Source organism: Salmo salar, chromosome ssa26 (genome assembly GCF_905237065.1).
Source record: "Salmo salar chromosome ssa26, Ssal_v3.1, whole genome shotgun sequence".
Lineage (NCBI taxonomy): Eukaryota > Metazoa > Chordata > Actinopteri > Salmoniformes > Salmonidae > Salmo > Salmo salar.
In genome coordinates, this window is record NC_059467.1 from 31396932 (window position 1) to 31423748 (window position 26817).

Sequence of the window (26817 nt, forward strand, 5' to 3'; positions counted from 1 at the left end):
TCCTTGCATTTTGGTACACCAGAAGTACATTCTTTTCCAATGGAACGCTGTGTTTGCCTTGCAGCATTGCGTTGCAGAGGTAGTTGCAGTGTGTTCTGTGTGGTGCATTGGTTGGATTTATCGAACATATGCATTAAACTGTATGTGTAGACGGCTTGGCAGAAATGGTAGCAGAAGGTGAAAGTTGAAATGTTGTGGAATACATACCCAGATGATGCTGCGTACTCTTTTTTTACTCTGTCGGTGTGTTATCGAGGCGTTAGACTGTTAAGTGCCAAAACTAAGGGGTCAAATATATGTAAACAAAAATAACAAATGTTTCCTGAGCTTTCTTATATCTCTCAGATATAGGACAGACACCTCAGAACAAACTTCCTTTAGATTTTTGGGGGGGACTAGGTGTTGTTCCATGTAGTGAATCTGTCATTCAATGTGTTTGTATGGGCTAATAGCAGTAAGGCCAAATAAAATGTTTCATCAAATAATTTGTGTATATATATTTTTTATACTTCAAGGGGTCTTAAAATTCAAAACCAAATAGCTAAATGATCCTTGGTATGACCTTCTTAAAACATTTCCATATAGCTTAGTAGAACATAGACAGGGTTTAGACTCTTACGGGTTAAATACAACTTGGTTGAAACATGAGTCTTTCATTAATGATAGGCCTAATTGATAAGTGATTGACAGCTTCACACTCACAGGACTGTTGTGTAGCCTAATATATTCATCTCCTACAGCTACATGCATTCCACATGTGTTGATAGCCTATTCTGTCTTAATCCCAATAATCAATCGATTAAAAAGAATCAGCGATCCCATCCACCCCTCTACTTATTATAAGCGCACACTGAGATAACGGTAAAGCAGGTAGGGCAGGTACATACCGTTATGTCAACCATTTCCGGCGGCTCCTCCTAGTGGTTTAGTGGCCCACCTGCTCAAGACTACCAAGAGCAGACTGCACAAGAAATTACACACCACCTGAGGGAGCCAATAGCCTATTGCATTACCAGACAATCCTAATAGTAGGCCTAGTCTATGCAATACATTATAGACCCCGGATGAGATCAATTATAGGTATATTAGGCTATAATAAGTTACATTATCATTGTTTTCCCTCACCTCAGTGGTTATGGACATTGCATATTCCCTAGGTTATTTCAAAGGTTGAATCTAGAAAAATATGACTATTGCATTCTCTGTATTATGAAACAGTCTACGATGAACACCTCCCGCTCTCCAACCTCCTTTCCAGCGGCTCTCCTCGAGCGCGTGATGCACCATTTGCATACGGTGCGATTTGAAATACAATGTAAACAGCTCTTGAACTGAGCAGCTCATCGAATCAGGTCGAGCAGTCCTTGCTGGCTATTCGTATTATTTCAGCTGATGGGCATGGCCCTGCATTCTGATGGAAACGTGGGAGATTCGAAATTACTATTCGTCACATTGCTCCCGCGGAGAACCAACCTGTGGTTTACACACAGAAATGTAGCCAATTTCCTCGGCTTTGACTGTCGTTTGCGCGCAGATACGTCATTCAGAGACTCGTCCGTGGCCCGCCCAGCAGCATTTGACTGAAGAGAGCAATGAAGAGTGTGGAGGTATGATAACAGTTTAACTGGACATCAGCAGCAGGCTAACATTTTATCACATTGAGTGATACAGTATACATTATTTGGTTGCCCAGCCGTTGAGCATTCAGTGCGATATCACATCTGGGCTACCGGAAATACGATGCTCAACCACCGCTGTATGCCACCCAGGTGTTGGACCAAAGAGGAGGGACGTTGTTGATGTGACATTACATCTATGCTGTGTGCAGTTTTTTGTGGTCCCATACACAGACACAGAGCAAGAAGATGCTGAGCCGTTTCATGAGTGGCAGCATCAGGAATCTGGAACGAGAATACAACTGTACCGTGAGGCTGCTGGATGACTCGGAGTACACCTGCACGATCCAGGTCAGTTCCTGTTTAGCAAGCAGGGAACCTATTATATTGACGCTGTTGCTGTCACCGTTGGTTGCCCCACTGTGGGTCATGTCTCTTTCGTCTGAGTATCTGCTACCTGTGCGCATCAAATGACAGCTTGATGAAAATAGAGAAAACCGTAATCTGCATTGCGTATTAAATGTGTAAAGATCTAATGTATCTCATCGGGTATTTGATGTCATTCTGCTGGCTGCATTTTGGAAGCATGGCTTCGGTGGGCCTCAACTGTCCTGAATCGTTCATCATACAGTATTGATCATCTATGGATCATCTATTGATCTATGACACTTTTCATATTTTCTATATTTGTCTGGGTCTTAGACTGGCCTTGGCCTAAGTAGAGAATGATAATCAGCATTTTCTATGTTTGTCTGGGTCTTAGACTGGCCTTGGCCTAGGTAGAGAGTGATAATCAGCATCAATAACAGTTTGTGAGTGTGTCTCCTAACCTGGACGCTTAGAGATGTGGCAGTTCTCCTTACCATCATATTAGCAATGACAATATGTACAGACCTTCACCATCCACAACATCTCTGGGATCTGACAACAAAGGAAAACTATAGCCTACTTTCCAATGTGACTGAAACACTGAATTGAAAGGAAATGGTAGGATTTAACACCAACCATGTAAAGTCTGTAAACAAATGTTGATACCTTTTCAGAGAATCTACAGTATAAGAAGGGGTCAGTCAATCAATCAGCCATTTGCAATCAATCTGCAATCAATCAACATTACAATTTTTTTGTGTTCTTTGTATCAGAACCTCTGACTTTCTGAGTATTGTAATGACCCTGGCCTTCCTTTTGCTGATCCATGCCTGATCAGGTCCTTGCATCTGCTCTAAGAGAGAGACAAAGTATTGAAACACAAGACACATTTTAAGGCTTGTCACAAGTCACATTTGAATCACTCTCAGACCGTTGTTGCTGATCTGTAATTCTCTCACAGAGAGAGGGAAGGGGAGGTAGACAGACAGACAGACAGACAGACAGACAGACAGACAGACAGACAGACAGACAGACAGATAGACAGATAGATAGATAGATAGATAGATAGATAGATAGATAGATAGATAGATAGATAGATAGATAGATAGATAGATAGATAGAAGAGAACATGTGAGAGAGTGTATGGGAGAAAGAGAGCTTCAGCTCTTTATATACTGCATTTGGGCATTATTAGTCTGTGTACCTCAACGCTTTAGGGCTGCACTGCTCACAGCCGTACTCAGCTTCTAATGTGCTCTCTGGTTCTATTCAGAATGCATCTCTGGATCTGCTGCTCTCTATTGTTACAGGGTGGTTTGGAACAGGACATATTCAAACCCTTTATGATACTGATTACGGTCGAATGACCAAAGTGCCATCTAGTGGCCTCATGGGTGGAATGTAATTCATATCTTTCATAATTTCATTAATCAACATTGTTAAAAAAAATGCGGAAAATCCTGTTTTATATGTTAAACGGTTTTGTTATAGTTCTGCCTTCTGTGATGTATATAATGTGTAACATTGGGATGCAAACTCAAAATGATCTGAAATGGTACAGGTATCTTCTTTTTTGTAAGCCTATAACCATGTGTGTTTCAAAGTAGATGTGTTTCAGACTACCAAGAAACACTGTGACCCTGATTTAGCCCACTGCAGTAATTAAATAAACCTTTAAAAAAAGGAGGGAACTCAAGATTTTGAGATGCATTGACTTTGTTGGCAAGATGAGCATTTTAACTTCTGATGGTGTTTGGTCTTGCTCACCCTGAAGGAAACTGGAATCACTCCTAGCCAAGTCTTGAAGTGTACTGTATTTTCCCCAAAGCTCTTCTAGTCTTATGGCACATTGGTATTCCTTACTTTTACCATCTTCAATTCACCTGGAATTCATACAGGTTTAAAAAAGAAACAAGTACATTTATGAATGACTTTAGACAGGAGCTTGAATTAAATTTGTCTCTGTCTTTCATAGAACGTTATTGATCCAGATGAGCAGAGAAGTCCTCTCCTCCTCATCAGTATGGGTGACTGAGGCACTGGCACAGAGGCAGTGGTGGTGTCCCAAATGGCACCCTATGTAGTGCACTATATTGGACCAGGGTGCATAGGAGTCTGGTCAAAAGTAGGGTGCCATTTGGGACGTCCACAGTCTACAGGCCTCAGTCAAGATGCTGCATTCTGTGGCGCACTAATGAAATCACCACCGTTCCCTGGAAGTCTAATGCAGGACTTGGATGGAGTTCTGATTTTGTCTTGTAAATGCATTATTGAAATAGACTTCCGCTGCTTTCGTCTAAGTGGGCGTTGTTAAGTTATGTTGTTTACTGCCTGGCGTGTTGCCTGGTAATGTTGGGGTTTGTTAAACTTTTACTGCAGTGGGCTAAATCAGGTTCACACACAGTGATTCTAGGTAGTCTTAAACACATCTACCCTGAAACAAAAGTATACACTTCACACACATGGTTATGGGCTTAAAAAAGCAAGACACCTGTATCATGTCAGATATACAGTTGAAATGTATTACATTCTGAGTTTGCATCCCAATATTACACTTTATATACATTACAGAAGATTGAAATATAGCAAAACAGTTTGACATAGAAACACCGGATTTCGGTCAGTTAAAAAAAAAAAAACTTTAATAATGATTAAATTAGGGAAAATATGAATAACATTTCACCCATGAGGCCAAAGAGGGTGCTTTTGGTCATTGACTGCAGGAAAGGGCTAGGCAGCTTTGTTTTTGGAGCCTACATTCAGATAGAAAAGCCTGTTGTAGATGTCAAGTTCGCTTTTCTTTCTTCTCATGCCTATACCATACAGTTTGATCATAATTATGTCCCTATTGTCAAAATACAAGCAGACCGTTGAAATTTAACAAAGATTATCTAAAATTATCTAAGCATTTTCTTCATTATTATACAATTCTCGTCTTTTGATCATATTAGCACATTTAGTTGTTGAGTCCCACTTTAAACGAAGTACAACTTTAAGGCTTTTAATAGCATACATAAAGGCTTCGTAAGCACTGCAAAAATGCTTCACAAATAATCTATAAGCGTATATCATGCTCTATAAAGGGTGACATAACCATTCCCACTGTAGGGTCAATTGCCAAATGTGACACAACACACTATGTATGTTTATACACCATTTATAGAGTATGACATACACTTATAGATTCTTTGTGAAGCATTTATGTTATGCTTATAAAGTATGCTATATAAAGCCTTTATAAATTGTACTTTGTTTAATGTTGGACTGTCATATGTGCATTTGTTACTGTACATGAACATGTTATTACCAAAAGGACCTCTTAAAACTGCATGTGGGATAATCCCCAATCATTCCCAGTCAAAATAATCTCTCCTAGATGCAATACCAAATAAATCCTGGAACTGAAATTCCACCTAGAGTGAACATTACATCACAGGAGAGAGAAAGGGTTCCAAGTGGGATCATTTCACCCCATGATAATCCTGGGACTGGGATTGCTGTTCCCCTATTTATATGTATTTCTAACTGCTGGCTCAGGCTTAATAGAACCTAGAATAGAAGTAAGATGTGATTTAGACAGCCACAGCTCTGCTTATCAGTCCCTCTAGCTACAGGCCTACTCTATGCCACCAGGCCTGGGTTCAAATAGTATTTGTTGTCTTTCAAATACTTCAGTTGTGTTTATTTGAATATGCCTGGTGCAGTAGAACTAATGGAATCGTACAGTAAAGGCAAACAGACTCAAGCAAACGCTCACAAATACTATTTGAACCAGTCCTGACGCCACAGAGCTGAATCTACCCAACGCATGTCACTTTGATTCGAAGGCCCCCTGCAACAACATGGTTCATCCATAATGTAGAGGAATAGTGAGATAAATCCTCCAAGGCTGTGGTGCTCTCTCAGATTAGGATGATTTGCTGTCATGACAGTAATAACCATGATTCTAATGATGTCACCGGTACATCCCAAATGTCACCCTATTCCCAATTTAGTGCCCTACTTTTGATCAGGGCTCTATGAGGTTATGGTCAAAAGTAGTGCACTTCATGGGGAATAGGGTGCCATTTAGGATGCAGACACTGACTGCTTCAGCTTGTCCCTTTGATTGCTGCTCTTTCAGCAATTAAAACGAAATCTCTGATGCCAAATTTCAGAATTTAAACATTTGCATCCTTGTCACTGACAGCTTGAAATTGTGCTGTTTTTTACTACTACAACATGGAGAGACCGGTAGGATTGTCGAGCGTCTGCCGGCGAGACTACTTACCACCTCTGAACAGAGTGGCGGCCGTAATTTGCAAACCAAGTGCAAAGCGATTCTACATGTAGAAACGGGCGAAAATTATGGTCATTCTGGTCAGTCGCCAACGGTGGGTGGTCCCTATATCCCACCGCTCTGACAGCAAGCGAACGGTGAAAGAGCAGCCCTGTACTGTGCAGACCGACAATTGGTCTGGTGAGTTTTCTCCTTTACTTTTACTAACTACTCACCATGACAACTGATAAACCCAACATGCATCTCTCTAGTACTTGGTTAAGCTGCATGCATCTGAGCTGCTGTGCCCTAACCCATTCCTGGAGTCAGTGCTGTACAGCTGTTAAGATACGGTATACTCCATAGCAGTTTGACAGAACAAAACAAACATCTCTGGTTGAGTGCCAACTTCAGGCAGGCGTTGCATGAAACCTTACACCTCCATATTTAGCCAGCAGCACCAGAAGTGGACCTTTAACCACACCAGTCCCAGGTGACCTGTAGAGTGTCGGATAAGAAGCACAGAAATATTTTGATATGGTATTTACTTCCATGGAAATATTTTGATATGGTATTTACTTCCATGGAAATATTTTGATATGGTATTTACTTCCATGGAAATATTTTGATATGGTATTTACTTCCATGGTAAAAATGCACTTACACACTAATAGCCTATGAATTGTTTGTTTATTTGGGTCATTAATTAGTTACTAGTTGTTTTGAATTATACTAAGTCATTACCAGACAATACACATTAATACCACATCATGTCCTATTACATATCAGGAACATACCAGAGCATACATTACTGGTTATAAAGTACAATGTTCTGCCTTACTGGGACATAAGCACAGTTCTGTTGCTCACAAACCTTGATAGATAAACACCTTTCTCTGCAGCTTAGTGAACATGAACCTAGTCGCTGTCAGACAGACATTCCAGCCACAGTGTGCCTGCCTGCAGAGCGGACTGACAGGCTGCTTCCGTCAGCAGTGAGGCAGTGATGACGAAGCTGTCTCTGACTGTGTGTTTGGGGTTCAAGCGGCTCTACTGTTGCTGTGCCGACCCACGACAATAAATAATACAAATGTGTGCCAGGAGTGAGTATTCCATGGAGCGTTTCACCTCTACCTCAGACTGCTACGATTGCAGGCATCACAGCACACATGTTTTTGTGGCTGTTTTTACACAAACACACACAGACGCACACAGAGACACGTGCGCACATGCGCACGCACACACCACGATAGCAACAGACATGTTGCTGCTAGTAGTGATTTTACATTTCATTGTGGTGCAGGCAGGAAGCAAAAATATAGTCTTTTAGCTCACTTTGCAACTGCTGCATGCTCCCTCTCTCCTCAGCCAGTGATGATGTCACTGGGGTAGCTCAGGACTCTGCAGCAGTACCTGCAGGATCCACAGTCAGCACAGGAGCAATGAAGACTCCCGCTGTAGTCACTCTCAGTATAGAGTATATTCTCTCAGTGTACATAGTCATCCTATATGGAGCAGTATTAGGATGCCCCAATCTGTCCAGAGAAATGAAGAGATACAGATGGATTTCTTTCTTTCTTTTATTTCACCTTTATTTAACCAGGTAGGCTAGTTGAGAACAAGTTCTCATTTACAACTGCGACCTGGCCAAGATAAAGCATAGCAATTCGACACATACAACAACACAGAGTTACACATGGAATAAACAAACATTCAGTCAATAATACAGTAGAACAAAAGAAAACAAAGTCTATATACAGTGAGTGCAAATGAGGTAAGTTAAGGCAATAAATAGGCCATGGTGGTGAAGTAATTACAATATAGCAATTAAACACTGGAATGGTAGATGTGTGGAAGATGAATGTGCAGGAAGAGATACTGGGGTGCAAAGGAGCAAGATAAATAAATAAATACAGTATGGGGATGAGGTAGGTAGATAGATGGGCTGTTTACAGATGGGCTATGTTCAGGTGCAGTGATCTGTGAGCTGCTCTGACAGCTGGTGCTTAAAGCAAGTGCGGGAGATATGAATCTCCAGCTTCAGAGATTTTTGCAGTTCGTTCCAGTCATTGGCAGCAGAGAACTGGAAGGAAAGACGACCAAAGGAGGAATTGGCTTTGGGGGTGACCAGTGAGATATACCTGCTGGAGCGCGTGCTACGAGTGGGTGCTGCTATGGTAACCAGTGAGCTGAGATAAGGCGGGGCTTTACCGAGCAGAGACTTGTAGATGACCTGGAGCCAGTGGGTTTGGCGACGAGTATGAAGCGAGGGCCAACCAATGAGAGCGTACAGGTCGCAATGGTGGGTAGTGTATGGGGCTTTGGTGACAAAACGGATGGCACTGTGATAGACTGCATCCAGTTTGTTGAGTAGAGTGTTGGAGGCTATTTTATAGATGACATCACTGAAGTCGAGGATCGGTAGAATGGTCAGTTTTACGAGGGTATGTTTGGCAGCATGAGTGAAGGATGCTTTGTTGCGATATAGGAAGTCGATTCTAGATTTAATTTTGGATTGGAGATGCTTAATGTGAGTCTGGAAGGAGAGTTAACAGTCTAACCAGACACCCAGGTATTTGTAGTTGTCCATGTATTCTAAGTCAGAACCATCCAGACTAGTGATGCTGGACAGGCGAGCAGGTGCGCGCAGTGATCGATTGAATAGCATGCATTTAGTTTTACTTGCGTTTAAGAGCAGTTGGAGGCCACGGAAGGAGAGTTGTATGGCATTGAAGCTCGTCTGGAGGTTACTTAACACAGTGTCCAAAGAGGGGCCAGAAGTATACCGAATGGTGTCGTCTGCGTAGAGGTGGATCAGAGAATCACCAGCAGCAAGAGCAACATCATTGATATATACAGAGAAGAGAGTCGGCCCGAGAATTGAACCCTGTGGCACACCCATAGAGACTGCCAGAGGTCCGGACAACAGGCCCTCCGGTTTGACACACTGAACTCTATCATTGAAGTAGTTGGTAAACCAGGAGAGGCTATCATTTGAGAAACCAAGGATGTCGAGTCTGCCAATAAGAATGTGGTGATTGACAGAGTCGAAAGCCTTGGCCAGGTCGATGAATACGGCTGCACAGTAATGTCTCTTATCGATGGCGGTTATGATGTCGTTTAGGACCTTGAGCGTGGCTGAGGTGCACTCATGACCAGCTCTGAAACCAGATTGCATAGCGGAGAAGGTACGGTGGGATTCGAAATGGTCGGTAATCTGTTTGTTAACTTGGCTTTCGAAGACCTTAGAAAGACAGGGTAGGATCGATATAGGTCTGTAGCAGTTTGGGTCTAGAGTGTCACCCCCTTTGAAGAGGGGGATGACCACGGCAGCTTTCCAATCTTTGGGAATCTCAGACGATACGAAAGAGAGGTTGAACAGGTTAGTAATAGGGGTTGCAACAATTTTGGCAGATAATTTTAGAAAGAGAGGGTCCAGATTGTCTAGCCCGGCTAATTTGTATGGGTCCAGATTTTGCAGCTCTTTCAGAACATCAGCTATCTGGATTTGGGTGAAGGAGAAATGGTGGGGGCTTTGGCGGGTTGCTGTGGAAGGTGCCGGGCAGTTTGCCCGGGGTAGGGGTAGCCAGGTGGAAAGCATGGCCAGCCGTAGAGAAATGCTTATTGAAAATCTCAATTATAGTGGATTTATCTGTGGTAACAGTGTTTCCTAGCCTCAGAGCAGTGGGCAGCTGGGAGGAGGTGCTCTTATTCTCCATGGACTTTACAGTGTCCCAGAACTTTTTTGAGTTAGTACTACAGGATGCAAAGATTAGATAGAGAATGATGTAAACAAGATCCGTAAAATGTAATATCTTGGCATAGTATAATTAAGCAATAAGGCATGAGGGGGTGTGGTATATGTCCAATATACCACGGCTGAGGACTGTTCTTATGCACAACGCAATGTGGAGTGTTAGGACACAGCCCTTAGCCTTGGTATATTGGCCATATATCACAAACCCCCGAGGTGCCTTATTGCTATTATAAACTGGTTACCAACTTAATTAGAGCAGTAAAAATAAATGTTTTGTCATACCCGTGGTATACGGTCTGATATACCATGATTGTCAGCCATTCAGGACTCGAACCACCCAGTTTGTAATCAAGCAATAATGCCCGAAGGGGTGTGGTATATTACCAATATACCACGGCTAAGGGCTGCTCTTAAGCACGACGCAACGTGTGGTATATTGGCCATATATCACAAACCCCGAGGTGCCTTATTGCTATTATAAACTGGTTACCAACGTTTTGTCATACCCATGGTATACGGTCTGATATACCACGGATTTCAGCCATTCAGGGCTCGAACCACCCAGTTTATAATAGTACTGTATCTTACTCCTAATCCTTTCCTTCTACCTACTGTAATTTCCTGACTATTGAGCGCACCTGAATATAAGCCGAAGCCACTGAATTTTAATTTTTTATTTATTTTGAACATAAATAAGCCGCACATGTCTATAAGCCGCAGGTGCCTACCGGTACATTGAAACAAATTAACTTTACACAGGCTTAACGAAACACGGCTTGTAATAAAAATAAATAGGCTTTAACGAAACACGGCTTGTAACAAAAAATAAAAAATTTGCAGTAAACAGTAGCCTACCAAGAAAGTCATTGGTCACTATCTTCCTCCTCCTGTGCACTGAAACCACTGAAGTCATCTCCTTTCAAAAAAAATTGAAAGCGGGAAAAATCCATATATTAGCCGCGTCATTGTTTAAGCCGCGAGGTTCAAAGCGTGGGAAAAAAGTTGCGGCTTATAGTCCGGAAATTACGGTAGTCTTTTCTGGCCAATAATTCTTCCCATAGTGCTTTGTGGTTTGCTACCTCTTTGGGATTCATTACTTACCTAGCTACAGTCTGCAACTCTTGATCTGACATTTCTAATGCCTCTAAGCTTCTATTCTACCTGAGTGGCAGATCTTGTAACACAATAAAGTTCAACAGGGTTTAGTAAGGGACTGAGTGTGTCGGGAAATACAGAGGGAAAGAGAAAATAGAAAGACAAAAAAATCCCAATAGTTTGAGGTGCATGGAAGTGTCCACTGAGTCCACTCAGACGAGTCTTTAGCCTAGGAGCTGTAACGTTTAGCTGGTGCATCATATTGTTAGGAATTTGATATTGTTTCCCAGGTATTTATTCCCAGGTAATGCCAAAGGGGCAGTGTCATATTTGTACCAATGTCACCCTAGAGATCTTTACCCTCCTTCTCCCAGCTCCAGTCTCCTTCCTGTTAGTTCCTAGCTGGTATCTGAACCTCTGAGCTCCACAGAATCCATTCTTTGTTCCCCTGGCTCTCTCGCTCTCTCTCTCACACCCCTCTCTCTCTTCCCCTTCTCTCTCTCTCTCTTTCTCTCTCTCTCCTCTCTCGCTTCAGCACTGCGGCTCTCTCTGTAGATTAATGAGACAGCAGCCCAGAGAGAACCTGACACCACTGTACAGTATAGCCTACAGTATATACATGACACAGCAGTGAAGGCTCTGTACAGTATATACATGACACAGCAGTGAAGGCTCTGTACAGTATATACATGACACAGCAGTGAATGCTCTGTATTGTACAGTATATTCATGACACAGCAGTGAAGGCTCTGTATTGTATAGTATATACATGACACAGCAGTGAAGGCTCTGTACTGTACAGTATAGACATGACACAGCAGTGAAGGCTCTGTACTGTACAGTATATACATGACACAGCAGTGGAGGCTCTGTATTGTACAGTATATACATGACACAGCAGTGAAGGCTCTGTATTGTACAGTATATACATGACACAGCAGTGAAGGCTCTGTACTGTACAGTATATACATGACACAGCGGTGAAGGCTCTGTACTGTACAGTATATACATGACACAGCAGTGAAGGCTCTGTATTGTACAGTATATACATGACACAGCAGTGAAGGCTCTGTACTGTATATATATGACACAGCAGTGAAGGCTCTGTACTGTACGGTATATACATGACACAGCAGTGAAGGCTCTGTATTGTACAGTATATACATGACATAGCAGTGAAGGCTCTGCATTGTACAGTATATACATGACACAGCAGTGAAGGCTCTGTACAGTATATATATATGACACAGCAGTGAAGGCTCTGTACTGTACAGTATATATTTGACACAGCAGTGAAGGCTCTATTGTACAGTATATACATGACACAGCAGTGAAGGCTCTGTATTGTACATTATATATATGACACAGCAGTGAAGGCTCTGTACAGTATATACATGACACAGCAGTGAAGGCTCTGTACTGTACAGTATATATTTGACACAGCATTGAAGGCTCTATTGTACAGTATATACATGACACAGCAGTGAAGGCTCTGTACTGTACAGTATAAACATGACACAGCAGTGAAGGCTCTGTACTGAACAGTATATACATGACACAGCAGTGAAGGTTCTGTATTGTACAGTATATACATGACACAGCAGTGAAGGCTCTGTACTGTACAGTATATACATGACACAGCAGTGAAGGCTCTGTAATGTACAGTATATACATGACACAGCAGTGAAGGCTCTGCACAGTATATACATGACACAGCAGTGAAGGCTCTGTACTGTATATATATGACACAGCAGTGAAGGCTCTGTATTGTACAGTATATACATGACATAGCAGTGAAGGCTCTGTATTGTACAGTATATACATGACACAGCAGTGAAGGCTCTATACAGTATATATATGACACAGCAGTGAAGGCTCTGTATTGTACAGTATATACATGACACAGCAGTGAAGGCTCTGTATTGTACAGTATATACATGACACAGCAGTGAAGGCTCTGTATTGTACAGTATATGCATGATACAGCAGTGAAAGCTCTGTACTGTACAGTATATACATGACACAGCAGTGAAGGCTCTATTGTACAGTATATACATGACACAGCAGTGAAGGCTCTGTACTGTACGGTATATACATGACACAGCAGTGATGGCTCTGTACTGTACAGTATATACATGATACAGCAGTGAAGGCACTGTACTGTACAGTATATACATGACACAGCAGTGAAGGCTCTGTACTGTACAGTATATACATGACACAGCAGTGAAGGCTCTGTATTGTACAGTATATGCATGACACAGCAGTGAAGGCTCTGTACTGTACAGTATATACATGACACAGCAGTGAAGGCTCTATTGTACAGTATATACATGACACAGCAGTGGAGGCTCTGTACTGTACGGTATATACATGACACAGCAGTGAAGGCTCTGTACTGTAGAGTATATACATGACACAGCAGTGAAGGCTCTGTACTGTACAGTATATACATGACACAGCAGTGAAGGCTCTGTATTGTACAGTATATACATGACACAGCAGTGAAGGCTCTGTACTGTATATATATGACACAGCAGTGAAGGCTCTGTACTGTACGGTATATACATGACACAGCAGTGAAGGCTCTGTATTGTACAGTATATACATGACATAGCAGTGAAGGCTCTGCATTGTACAGTATATACATGACACAGCAGTGAAGGCTCTGTACAGTATATATATATGACACAGCAGTGAAGGCTCTGTACTGTACAGTATATATTTGACACAGCAGTGAAGGCTCTATTGTACAGTATATACATGACACAGCAGTGAAGGCTCCGTACTGTACAGTATAAACATGACACAGCAGTGAAGGCTCTGTATTGTACAGTATATATATGACACAGCAGTGAAGGCTCTGTACTGTACAGTATATACATGACACAGCAGTGAAGGCTCTGTACTGTACAGTATATACATGACACAGCAGTGAAGGTTCTGTATTGTACAGTATATACATGACACAGCAGTGAAGGCTCTGTACTGTACAGTATATACATGACACAGCAGTGAAGGCTCTGTATTGTACAGTATATACATGACACAGCAGTGAAGGCTCTGTACTGTACAGTATATACATGACACAGCAGTGAAGGTTCTGTATTGTACAGTATATACATGACACAGCAGTGAAGGCTCTGTAATGTACAGTATATACATGACACAGCAGTGAAGGCTCTGTAATGTACAGTATATACATGACACAGCAGTGAAGGCTCTGTACTGTACAGTATATACATGACACAGCAGTGAAGGCTCTGTAATGTACAGTATATACATGACACAGCAGTGAAGGCTCTGCACAGTATATACATGACACAGCAGTGAAGGCTCTGTACTGTATATATATGACACAGCAGTGAAGGCTCTGTATTGTACAGTATATACATGACATAGCAGTGAAGGCTCTGTATTGTACAGTATATACATGACACAGCAGTGAAGGCTCTATACAGTATATATATGACACAGCAGTGAAGGCTCTGTATTGTACAGTATATACATGACACAGCAGTGAAGGCTCTGTAATGTACAGTATATACATGACACAGCAGTGAAGGCTCTGCACAGTATATACATGACACAGCAGTGAAGGCTCTGTACTGTATATATATGACACAGCAGTGAAGGCTCTGTATTGTACAGTATATACATGACATAGCAGTGAAGGCTCTGTATTGTACAGTATATACATGACACAGCAGTGAAGGCTCTATACAGTATATATATGACACAGCAGTGAAGGCTCTGTATTGTACAGTATATACATGACACAGCAGTGAAGGCTCTGTATTGTACAGTATATACATGACACAGCAGTGAAGGCTCTGTATTGTACAGTATATGCATGATACAGCAGTGAAAGCTCTGTACTGTACAGTATATACATGACACAGCAGTGAAGGCTCTATTGTACAGTATATACATGACACAGCAGTGAAGGCTCTGTACTGTACGGTATATACATGACACAGCAGTGAAGGCTCTGTACTGTACAGTATATACATGACACAGCAGTGAAGGCTCTGTATTGTACAGTATATACATGACACAACAGTGAAGGCTCTGTACTGTACAGTATATTCATGACACAGCAGTGAAGGCTCTGTACTGTACAGTATATACATGACACAGCAGTGAAGGCTCTGTACTGTACAGTATATACATGACACAGCAGTGAAGGCTCTGTACAGTATATACATGACACAGCAGTGAAGGCTCTGTATTGTACAGTATATACATGACACAGCAGTGAAGGCTCTGTACAGTATATACATGACACAGCAGTGAAGGCTCTGTATTGTACAGTATATACATGACACAGCAGTGAAGGCTCTGTATTGTACAGTATATATATGACACAGCAGTGAAGGCTCTGTACTGTACAGTATATTCATGACACAGCAGTGAAGGCTCTGTATTGTACAGTATATACATGACACAGCAGTGGAGGCTCTGTATTGTACAGTATATACATGACACAGCAGTGAAGGCTCTGTATTGTACAGTATATACATGACACAGCAGTGGAGGCTCTGTACTGTACAGTATATACATGACACAGCAGTGAAGGCTCTGTATTGTACAGTATATACATGACACAGCAGTGAAGGCTCTGTATTGTACATTATATATATGACACAGCAGTGAAGGCTCTGTATTGTACAGTATATACATGACACAGCAGTGAAGGCTCTGTATTGTACATTATATATATGACACAGCAGTGAAGGCTCTGTATTGTATAGTATATACATGACACAGCAGTGAAGGCTCTGTACTGTACAGTATATACATGACACAGCAGTGAAGGCTCTGTATTGTACAGTATATATATGACACAGCAGTGAAGGCTCTGTATTGTACAGTATATACATGACAGGCTCTGTACTGTGCATTATATACACTTATTGGCCAGTTTACGAAAATGGATCGCTCCTACAGACAGACATGGCCTTGGCATGCTATATAAAGCAGGCAGACAGGCATTGAGGCAGTCAATTACTGTTTGATTGAAAGTTAGAATGGGCAAAACGAGTGACCTAAGTGACTTTTCGTGTGGTATGATCGTCGGTGCCAGACGGACCGGATCGAGTATCTCAGAAATGGCCGCCCTCCTGGGCTTTTCACACGCAACAGTGTCTAGGGTTTGCCAAGAATGGTGCGACAAACAAAAAACATCCAGTCAGCGGCCGTCATGTGGGAGAAACAGCTTGTTGATGAGAGAGGTCGAAGGAGAATGACAAGAATCGTGCAAGCTAACAGGCGTTCCACAAACAGGCAAATAACATCGCAGTACAACAGTGGTCTGCAGTACGGCTTCTCGGAACACACAACTCGTTAGTCCTTGTCACGGATGGTTATTGCAGCAGACGACCACACTGGGTTCCACTCCTAACAGGCAAAAACAAGATGAAGTGGCTCCAGTGGACACGCCATCACCAACACTGGACAACTGAGGAGTGGAAAAACATTTCTTGGTCCGACGAATCCCGGTTCTGTCACGGCTGTCGAAAGGATCGGACCAAAGTACAGCGTGGTTGTAGTTCCACATTTTATTTAATCCGTGGAACTTTGCAATACATAAATAACTGAAATAACAAAACAACAAACCGTGACGCAGAGAGAAACAAACAAAAATATAATCACCCACAAAACCCAGGAAGAAAAACCCCTACTTAAATATGATCTCCAATCAGAGGTAACGAGGACCAGCTGCCTCCAATTGGAGATCAACCCAAAAAAACAACAACATAGAAAAAGAAAAACTAGAACTTAAACATAGAAATAGAAAACATAGAAAAACACAAAACACCCCCTGTCACGCCATGACCTACTCTACCATAGAAAATCACATCTTACTATGGTCAGGACGTGACAGGTTCCTGTTGCGTCATGCTGATGGCAGTCAGGATTTGGACCCATCCTGCCTGGTGTCAACAGTACAGGCTGGTGGTGATGGTGTAATGGTGTGGGGAAGGTTTTCCTGGCACACGTTAGGTCCCTTGATACCAATTGAGAACCGATTGAACGCCACACCATATCTGAACATTGTTGCTGACCAAACCCAGCAGAGGATCTTTGGGATGAGATGGAAAAGGCTGTTTCCCGACACACTCAGTCACTCACTAAACACAGATGCATAAATGCATGCATGAATGTACCGCCTTCTAATCTGCAGCAACTGCGTGATGCCACCGTGTCAGCATGGACCAACATCCCTGTGGAATGTGTCCGACACCTTTTGAAATCCACTCCCGAAGAATTCAGTCTGGGGGTCCGATCCGGTACTAGATGGTTGTACCTAATAAACTGTCACTCAGTGTACATGACGCAGCAGAATATGAACTGTATCACTGTATGACTAAAGCACAGGCAGTAGTGTAGCTGGTGTGCAGAAGAGGAAGCTGATTGTGTGTACATACTGTGCTGTATCTCTGTGTAGATGTGTGTATTTATCTAGTACGTCTCTGCAGGTCATTCCCTATGGGGTTCGCGTTTGCGACGAGCACATCCAGCATGGACTGTCTCTGTGCTGTGTGCTGCTATGGGTGCAGTAGTGCCTGTCTCTCCTCTCCTCAGACCACTGTGGAGCAGTGACCCAGAAGACCTGGCCTCCCTCTATGATTGCTGTGTCTCAGGCCTGGCCAGGACCAAACAGATGGCCTGTGTTTGTCCCTGTACTGTTCCTAGCCATCCTCATCACTGACACTTGCCCATTGTACTAATCCATCACTAACACTGTGTGGCATAGAGGCCTAATGAGCTGGCTCAGAGTAGAGTACACGCACTCAAGCACAGATTCACGCACACACACACAGATGCATAAATGCATGCACACGCAAGCACACACACACACACACACACACACACACACACACACACACACACACACACACACACACACACACACACCACACCACACACACACCACACACACATACACACCACACACAGGTGGTCGAGTCGTGCCAAGCCAAAAAGTTCACACGTGAACCAAAGCAAAGTGAACTGAGCAGTAGTAATGAATCTGGCTGAAGAGTGCGGAGGTCTATCAGTGTAATCAAAACAGTTTAATGATCCAGTATCCCAGCTTTTATGCACCGCCTCGTGTGTATCCTGCTCCCTGCACATTACATTAACCCGTTTAAATGTTATTGCTGAAAAGTAATTCTCAGCCTTTGTCGTACTGGGAATCAAGCAGGAGATTATGAAGTCTGTTTTGTCTCCTGGATTACAGAACCAATGCATGTCTGTCTGCGAAACTGGGAAACTGAGAAATGAATGTGGCCGAATGTTGTTATGAATTTCTTCTAGATGTCTCTCTCTCTATCTCTGTCCCTCCTTCAGACATCTATCACTTTCATCTGTCCCTTCTCGTCTTCATTTGGCAGTGAGTAATAGCAAGGCAGCTCTTCATTGATTTGTCTGGACAGTTCAGATCATCTACCTAGACAGATGTAGGATCTTCATTTGAGCCAGTTTGCTATAGCTGGAAAATAATCCTGCAGCAACAGGAAATGTGAATTCTTATGTGGATTAGAATTAATGGCGATTTTTTGTAGGGGTTGATACATTTTTCGTTAAATCTGACATCGAATACACTACAAGTTAGCATTTCCTGCTGTTTCTAAGTCAGTTATTTTGTCAGAATTTCCCATATTCCAAAGAGATGACTGCCTGAGTCATAGTTTTTTGTATGAAGGAAGAGCAACCACTGACTATAAACCTACACCATTTGATCATGGCATTGAAGAGACAGATCAAACCAGACAGAATTCCACAAGTGTTAATCCACCGTGTGTAGCAGTACACCTCTAGAGAATTCATCAGTACAGCCTCTCAAGATGGGTTTATAGCAGGAGGAGAAGACGCTTTAGTTGTGCAGGCTAGCTGCTTGTCTATGCATTGGGGAACCTAAACAAGTTTTCTGAATATGATAGAGGCACCATATTCCCTATAGAGTGTATAACTTTTGACCAGAACCCTATGGTAGTGCACTATAAAGGGAATAGGGTGCCATTTGGGGCGTAGACCAGAGCCTGTGAGCGGAGTTGAGCGGTTGGAAATCCCCCTCATGGAGCGTCCAGGGCTCATCGTCCTTTCCAACAGCTCCGCTAAAAACTGCTCTGCACTCATAGGAAGAAAAACTGCCGCTCCAAATTCACTCCATTCATTTAAATCACAATTTAACCAACATCTATCTATTTTTGTGACTATCAGGACCTACCAATTGGTTTTGAAGTATTGAAACCAAACCATATGGATTTAAATGAAAAGTATGAAAAGGTGAATGTAAGAAGCGCTCATAATTTCAAGTAGGCTATATTAAATAGCATATAAACACTGTAAATAGGTCAGGAGCCAGACAGGGAGCCAGACAGGGAGTCAGACAGGGAGCCAGACAGGGAGTCAGACAGGGAGCCAGACAGGGAGCCAGACAGGGAGTCAGACAGGGAGCCAGACAGGGAGCCAGACAGGGAGCCAGACAGGGAGTCAGACAGGGAGCCAGACAGGGAGCCAGACAGGGAGCCAGACAGGGAGTCAGACAGGGAGCCAGACAGGGAGCCAGACAGGGAGTCAGACAGGGAGCCAGACAGGGAGCCAGACAGGGAGCCAGACAGGGAGCCAGACAGGGGGCCAGACAGGGAGTCAGACAGGGAGTCAGACAGGGAGCCAGACAGGGAGCCAGACAGGGAGCCAGACAGGGAGCCAGACAGGGAGTCAGACAGGGAGCCAGACAGGGAGCCAGACAGGGGGCCAGACAGGGAGCCAGACAGGGAGTCAGACAGGGAGCCAGACAGGGAGCCAGACAGGGAGTCAGACAGGGAGCCAGACAGGGAGCCAGACAGGGGGCCAGACAGGGAGTCAGACAGGGAGTCAGACAGGGAGCCAGACAGGGAGCCAGACAGGGAGCCAGACAGGGAGCCAGACAGGGAGCCAGAGAAGTAATGAAGTAATGAATATTATATATAGGCTATATTATTTATATTATTTTAAGGCTATAGCCTACAAAGAAATACATTGTGAAACATTTGCCAGTGCGACACAATAGGCTGGTAGGGACATAAAGAACTCAGCATTTACATTTTGTGGTATTAAATCAGTATAGTCTGTAAATTGTGCAGATAGGCTATGACTTACTTAGAATTATATACAAATTATATGAGATATGACTAATTAGTGCCTTTTGAATTCATTTTTAGAATTCATTTTTCAGAAACACGTGTTTGGCCAGTCTGTGCCTTCAGGCTCACACGATGGTGCCTGGAGAGCAGGCCAGCATCGGAGAATAATCTCTCCACACTTGCAGAGCCACTGGAGATGCTAAACACCCTTTTGGCCACTGATGTCAGGCTGGGCAGAGATGCAGAGTTTTTATTTTTTATTATTCTATAGGTAGGCCTAAAGGTTTTTAGGCAAAATAACCCAATCAAAACGGAAAGCTCCTTGAACGTGGGAATATGCCAGGCCTATTGGGCCAAATTCAATTATGGCCTATTCTGTAGATAATAGAACAAAAATGAATGAAACGTTTAAGAGACCTTTGTTTATAAGTACTTTGCCACAATGACACACGTAGTTATCTATCCACCTCGTTGCTTTCTTTTAGCATGTGCAATGTAGTAAGTAAAGTACACCATCATGCTTTTCAGATTCCACAATGATTCTTTAGTTATGGACACTACTATGGACACTCTCTTGCTCTTGGTCCTCATCTTTGTAAGTCACCTTGATTTAGTTTCTTTATGAAAATATTTAGCGAACTCCATGACAGTAGCTAAATAAAGGGGCTATAGCAGCACACAAGTACACTACAAATGCATGCTGGGCCGGGCATGCCCTGAGGTCGAAGTGAGTGCTACTGGAGAAATATTGGAGCATTTGGGAATCTTGCTCCACGCTCCAGTCATATTGGGCACGCTCCGCTCCAGCTCCGCTCCTCGCTCCAGCTCCGCTCCTCGCGCCAGCTCCGCTCCTCGCTCCAGCTCCGCTCCTCGCGCCAGCTCCGCTCCACTCACTACTCTGGCTCAGACATAGAGTATGCCATCCTTCCTTTCTTCTTTCATGATGAACTTGAAAGGAGTAATAATGCTTATTTAAGAGTGCTGCAGTTCTGCTGTAGAGGACATCATCTTTGGAGGGAGGGAGGGAGGGAGGGAGGGAGGGTGATTTTCTTCAGACAGATGATTGTGTCAAAAGCAGTGAACTTGAACATTGTTTTGTTGCAGTTTGCTGAGGACTTTTTGTTTAATTCATTGAATCCCATTAAGTCGTCTCTTCCTTTTGATATTCAATCTGCATATTAATGATGTTTTCACTGAGGCGTTCATACTTGTTATGGTGCCTATTTGTGCGTACTTGTGTGTGTGCAGCACAGTACCTGTATATGTGTGTGTGTGTGTGTGTGTGTGTGTGTGTGTGTGTGGTTATTTGTGTATCTGTGTGTGGTTATTTGTGTATCTGTGTGTTTCTTTGGATGTGTGTGTGTGTCCAAGGGTGTTTGCGTGTGTTCAGCCACTCTGAATGATAATAAATATATAATAATAGATGCCATTTAGCAAACACTTTTATCCAAAGTGACTTAGTCATGCATGCATACATTTTAAATATGGGTGGTCCCAGGAATCAAACCCACTACTCTGGCATTACAAGCATCATGCTCCACCAACTGAGCTACAAAGGAATGATGTGTTTTGTCCTGTAGAGGAAAGAGCGAGAGGATCAGTATGATTGCTGTGCTGCCCTATAGAGGTGCACACTCTGCACATTAGCTCTGCACATTACTGACAGCACTATCAACTCATCCTCTCAGTGGGCTTGGTGCTATAGGAAGTTGAACACAGCATAAGGAGGGAGAGAGAGAGGAAAAATACAGATTGAGGAATGGAGAGGGGACTATAATAGCGAGAGAGAGGGGGGTGAGAATGAGAGAGAGGGAGAGAGAGAAAGATGAAATTTTACACCAAGACGGCCTATACATGTTAGCTGTACTGACTATGCCAATGTTGACTGGCACTGGCCCCTTCCTCTTGGCATCCCTGTATAGGTTGCATGTCTGTGTCCTGCAGTCACTGTGGATGGCTGGCAGGTTAGTCTGGTGTGAATCCCAAATAACACTCTATTCCCTATGGGCCCAGGTCAAAACATAGGGAATAGAGAAGTATTTGGGATGCAGCCCAGGACTCTGGAGGATACCCAACAACCCAATATCCCACCGGCCTCTCCTTTGACTGTCTTCTCCATAGCTTATAAGGGCTTAGGGCCTAAGCCACTGGTGGAGGAGGTGAAAAACACACAGGCTGCATGTAGACTAAGGCATCGGGGATAGTGCGGCGTGATAGAGGCCAGGGGTACTTAAGTACTATTTGAGAAGGTCCGGTCACACACATTTCCTAGGTGGCAAAGGTCCAGATGGATAATATCATTTATCAGCATAGTAACAAACCCCCACCTCACAACCCATGTGACCTCAAACTGTTCACACCCCTCTTGTTGGCGGATAGACAATTTGCAGTTTTAAAGCGAATTTCCTGCAATTCTATGCATTCTTCCATGTCTTGTGTGTTTATGGTACCAAGGGTTGAAGCCCGACCGAGTAAAAAATAAGTATAATTATTATATTTTTTTTGGGGGGGGGGGGGACATACGGTCCATATTGACCCCGTTCTGGGTCCGGATCCGGTCCGCGATCCACCAGTTGAGTATGTAGGATATAGGCTAATGTACTGAGGGTGTTTCCACACAATCACGCTAATTACATGTGTTACTGTGCCTTTGCTATTGATGATGGGAGATAGTGTTACTATAAGCACGGACGTGTGATATAGTTATGTTAATGTTATGGGAAATAAGGGAACCACATTCTCCTTTTCCTCACCAATTAATGTTGAGTGCGTAAGCGCGTATCTGTGTGTGTGTTTGTGTTGATATTGTTGTTGTCCTCTCTTGTCTCTTGGGGATCTTGTGCCTGCCTGGCTGGCTGCCTGGCTGACTGCCTGGCTGCACTGTAATGGGGACTAAGGCTGTGCTGAGATTCAGACACTCTGCTAGAGCCAACATCTGCTCAGCAGCCAATAGCATAGCCTCCCTGCCTGACAAATACCCTCAGCAATATATACAGTTGAATTAGTATTTGGTAGCATTGCATTGAAATTGTTTAATTTGGGTCAAACGTTTTGGGTATCCTTCCACAAGCTTCCCACAATAAGTTGGGTGAATTTCGGCCTATTCCTCCTGACAGAGCTGGTGTAACTGATTCAGGTTTGTAGGCCTCCTTGCTTGTACACACTTTTTCAGTTCTGCCCACAAATTTACTAAAGGATCCCGTAGTAAACTGCCTGCTACTCAGGCTCAGAAGGTAGGATATGCATATTATTAGTAGATGTGGATAGAAAACACTTTGAAGTTTCTAAAACTGTTTGAATGATGTCTGTGAGTAAAGCAGAACTCATATGGCGGGCAAAAACCTGAGAAGAATCCAACCAGGAAGTGTGGAAATCTGAGGTTTGTGGTTTTTCAAGTGATTGCCTATACAGTATACAGTGACTTAGGGTTCATTTTGCACTTCCTAAGGCTTCCACTAGATGTCAACAGTCTTCAGAGCGTTGTTTCATGCTTCTACTGTGACTGGGGAGAGAATAAGAGGTCCTGGAGTCAGATGACTGAGAGAATGACATGAGTTCAGTGGCGCGCACTCCCGTGAGAGTTAGCTGTGTTCCTTTTCTTTTCTGAAGACATTGGAATTGTCCGGTTGGAATATTACTGAAGATTTATGATAAAAACATCCTAAAGATTGATGCTATACATCGTTTCACATGTTTCTACGAACGTAAATATAATTATTTTTGAATTTTCGTCGTGACATTTTGCTTCCTGCATTTGGAGTAGTGGACTAAACGCGCGAACAAAAAGGAGGTATTTGGACATAAATTATGGACTTTATCGAACAAAACAAACATTTATTGTGGAACTGGGATTCCTGGGAGTGCATTCTGATGAAGAACATCAAAGGTAAGTGAATATTTATAATGTCATTTTTGTAATTTCTGTTGACTCCAAAATGGCGGGTATCTGTATGGCTTGTTTTAATATCTGAGCGCTGTACTCAGATTATTGCAAAATTTGCTTTCGCCATAAAGCTTTTTTGAAATCTGACACAGCGGTTGCATTAAGGAGAAGTGTATCTATAATTCTTTGAATAACTGTTGAATATTTTATCAACGTTTATGATGAGTATTTCTGTAAATTGATGTGCTCATTCAAAAAATTTCTGAACATTACACGCCAATGTAAAATGGGGTTTTTGGATATAAATAGGAACTTTATCGAACAAAACATACATGTATTCTGTAACATTGAGTCCTGGGAGTGCCATCTGATGAAGATCATCAAAGGTTAGTGATTCATTTTAGCTGTATTTCTGTTTTTTGTGACGCCTCTCCTTGCTTGGAATATGGCTGTGTGGTTTTTCTTGTCTCGGCGCTGTCCTAACATAATCTAATGTTATGCTTTCACCATAAAGCCTTTTTGAAATTGGACAATGTGGTTGGATTAATGAGAAGTGTATCTTTAAAATGAGATATAATAGTTGTATGTTTGAGAAATTTGAATTATGAGATTTTTTTGTTTTGAATTTGCCTTCCTGCTATTTCACTGGTTGTTGAATAGTGTGTCCCGCGGGTGGGACGCTATCATCCCACATACCCCAGAGAGGTTAAAGCCATTTTGCCACAACTTTGGAAGTATGCTTGGGGCCATTGTCCATTTGGAAGACCCATTTGCGACCAAGCTTTAACTTCCTGACTGATGTCTTGAGATGTTGCTTCAATATATCCACATAATTGTCCTCCCTCATGATTCCATCTATTTTGTGAAGTGCAGAAAAGCACCCCCACAACATGATGCTGCCACCCCCGTGCTTCACGGTTGGGATGGTATTCTTCGGCTTGCAAGCGTCCCCCTTTTTCCTCCAAACATAACAATGGTCATTATGGCAAACAGTTCTATTTTTGTTTCGTCAGACCAGAGGACATTTCTCCAAAAAGTACGATCTTTGTCCCCATTTTATGGCGGTTTTGGAGCAGTGGCTTCTTCCTTGCTGAGCTGCCTTTCAGGTTATGTCGATATAGGACTCGTTTTACTGTGGATACTTTTGTACCTGTTTCCTCCAGCATCTTCACAAGGTCCTTTGCTGTTGTTCTGGGATTGATTTGCACTTTTCGCACCAAAGTACGTTCATCTCTAGGAGACAGAATCCGTCTCCTTCCTGAGCGGTATGACGGCTGCATGGTCCCATGGTGTTTATCCTTGTGTACTATTGTTTGTACAGATGAACGTGGTACCTTCAGGCATTTGGAAATTGCTCCCAAGGATGAACCAGACTTGTGGAGGTCTTCAATTTTTTTCTGAGGTCTTGGCTGATTTGTTTTTTAATTTTCCCATGATGTCAAGCAAAGAGGCACTGAGTTTGAAGGTAGGCCTTGAAATACATCCACAGGTACACCTCCAATTGACTCAAATGATCAATTAGCCTATCAGAGGCTTCTAAAGCCATGACATCGTTTTCGGGAATTTTCCAAGCTGTTTAAAGGTGCAGTCAACTTAGTGTACGTAAACTTCTGACCCTCTGGAATTGTGATACAGTGAATTATAGGTGAAATAATCTGTCCTTAAACAATTGTTGGAAAAATTACTTGTGTCATGCACAAAGTAGATGTCCTAACCGACTTGTCAAAACTATAGTTTGTTAACAAGAAATTTGTTTTAATGTTTTAATGACTCCAACCTAAGTGTATGTAAACTTCCGACTTCAACTGTATATATATATATGTGCTTGTTGTTTATTAACTCATATTCAGCAATTATTCTCTCTCATAAATGTCCTCCCAGAATGTTAATGTTTGGTTACTACTAATTTGACTTTTGTTACAAAGCCTACTACTGTTATATTCCCCTCAAGGAATAACTGAATGTTGTGAAATCTTGACGTAAATGCTATGTGTATATAATATCACAGAGATAGAGGCTGTTCTTTAAAACGGACCGGCTTCATGTCCTTTTAGATCTGTCCTAGAGGATGTATCTCCAAACTCTCCCCCATCTTCAAGCTACACCAGCGTTGCCAACTGAGGTCTCTAAAGAAAGTATAGGCTTAAAGCGATACTTCGGATTTTGGCAATTAAGTCTTTTATCTACTTCTCCAGAGTCAGTTGAACTCGTGCATACCATTTCTATCTCTATGTGCAGTTTGAAGTATGTTGCTAAGTAGTGTTAGCGCAATTGTTAACTAGCATTAGCACAATTGCTGGACGTCTATGGCATGCTAGCTGTTACCATAGACATCCAGCCATTGTGCTAACCCTAGTAAGCTTTGGCTTGCGAATCTACCTCTAACTACCTTCATACTGGACGCAGAGACATACGAATAGAATCTACAAGTTCATCTGACTCCGGGGAAGTAGATAAAGGGCATTGCCAAAATCCTGAAGTATCCTTTTAAAGCATTGTTACAAGCCACTCTCAATCATTTTAGTTTCCACACTGTTGTTGTTCTATAAAATAATGAGTGATAGAGTTCAGGCAAAACGGCTCATCTGGTCTGCAGCCTCATGCTGTATTTTGACATCCTTCTTTTATATCGTGTTTCTACCTTGTCAGCTGGAGCACCTCCTGCTAGCTCAATCTAGACTGAAGTGAATAGAGAGTGCCATACG

The 26817-nt window shown here is 42.7% G+C and overlaps 1 protein-coding gene across 1 annotated transcript in view; it reads left to right on the plus strand.

Annotated features, from left to right (window-relative positions):
• The first annotated feature begins 1366 nt into the window (after nucleotides 1-1366).
• LOC106587600 (FERM domain-containing protein 5) overlaps nucleotides 1367-26817 on the plus strand; it is a 122927-nt gene continuing 97476 nt past the window's right edge. Inside the window, exon 1 of the mRNA XM_045708769.1 lies at nucleotides 1367-1967. Within this exon, the coding sequence (XP_045564725.1) occupies nucleotides 1866-1967 (102 nt within the window). The 5' untranslated portion in view covers nucleotides 1367-1865. The remainder of the gene's footprint in view (nucleotides 1968-26817) is intronic.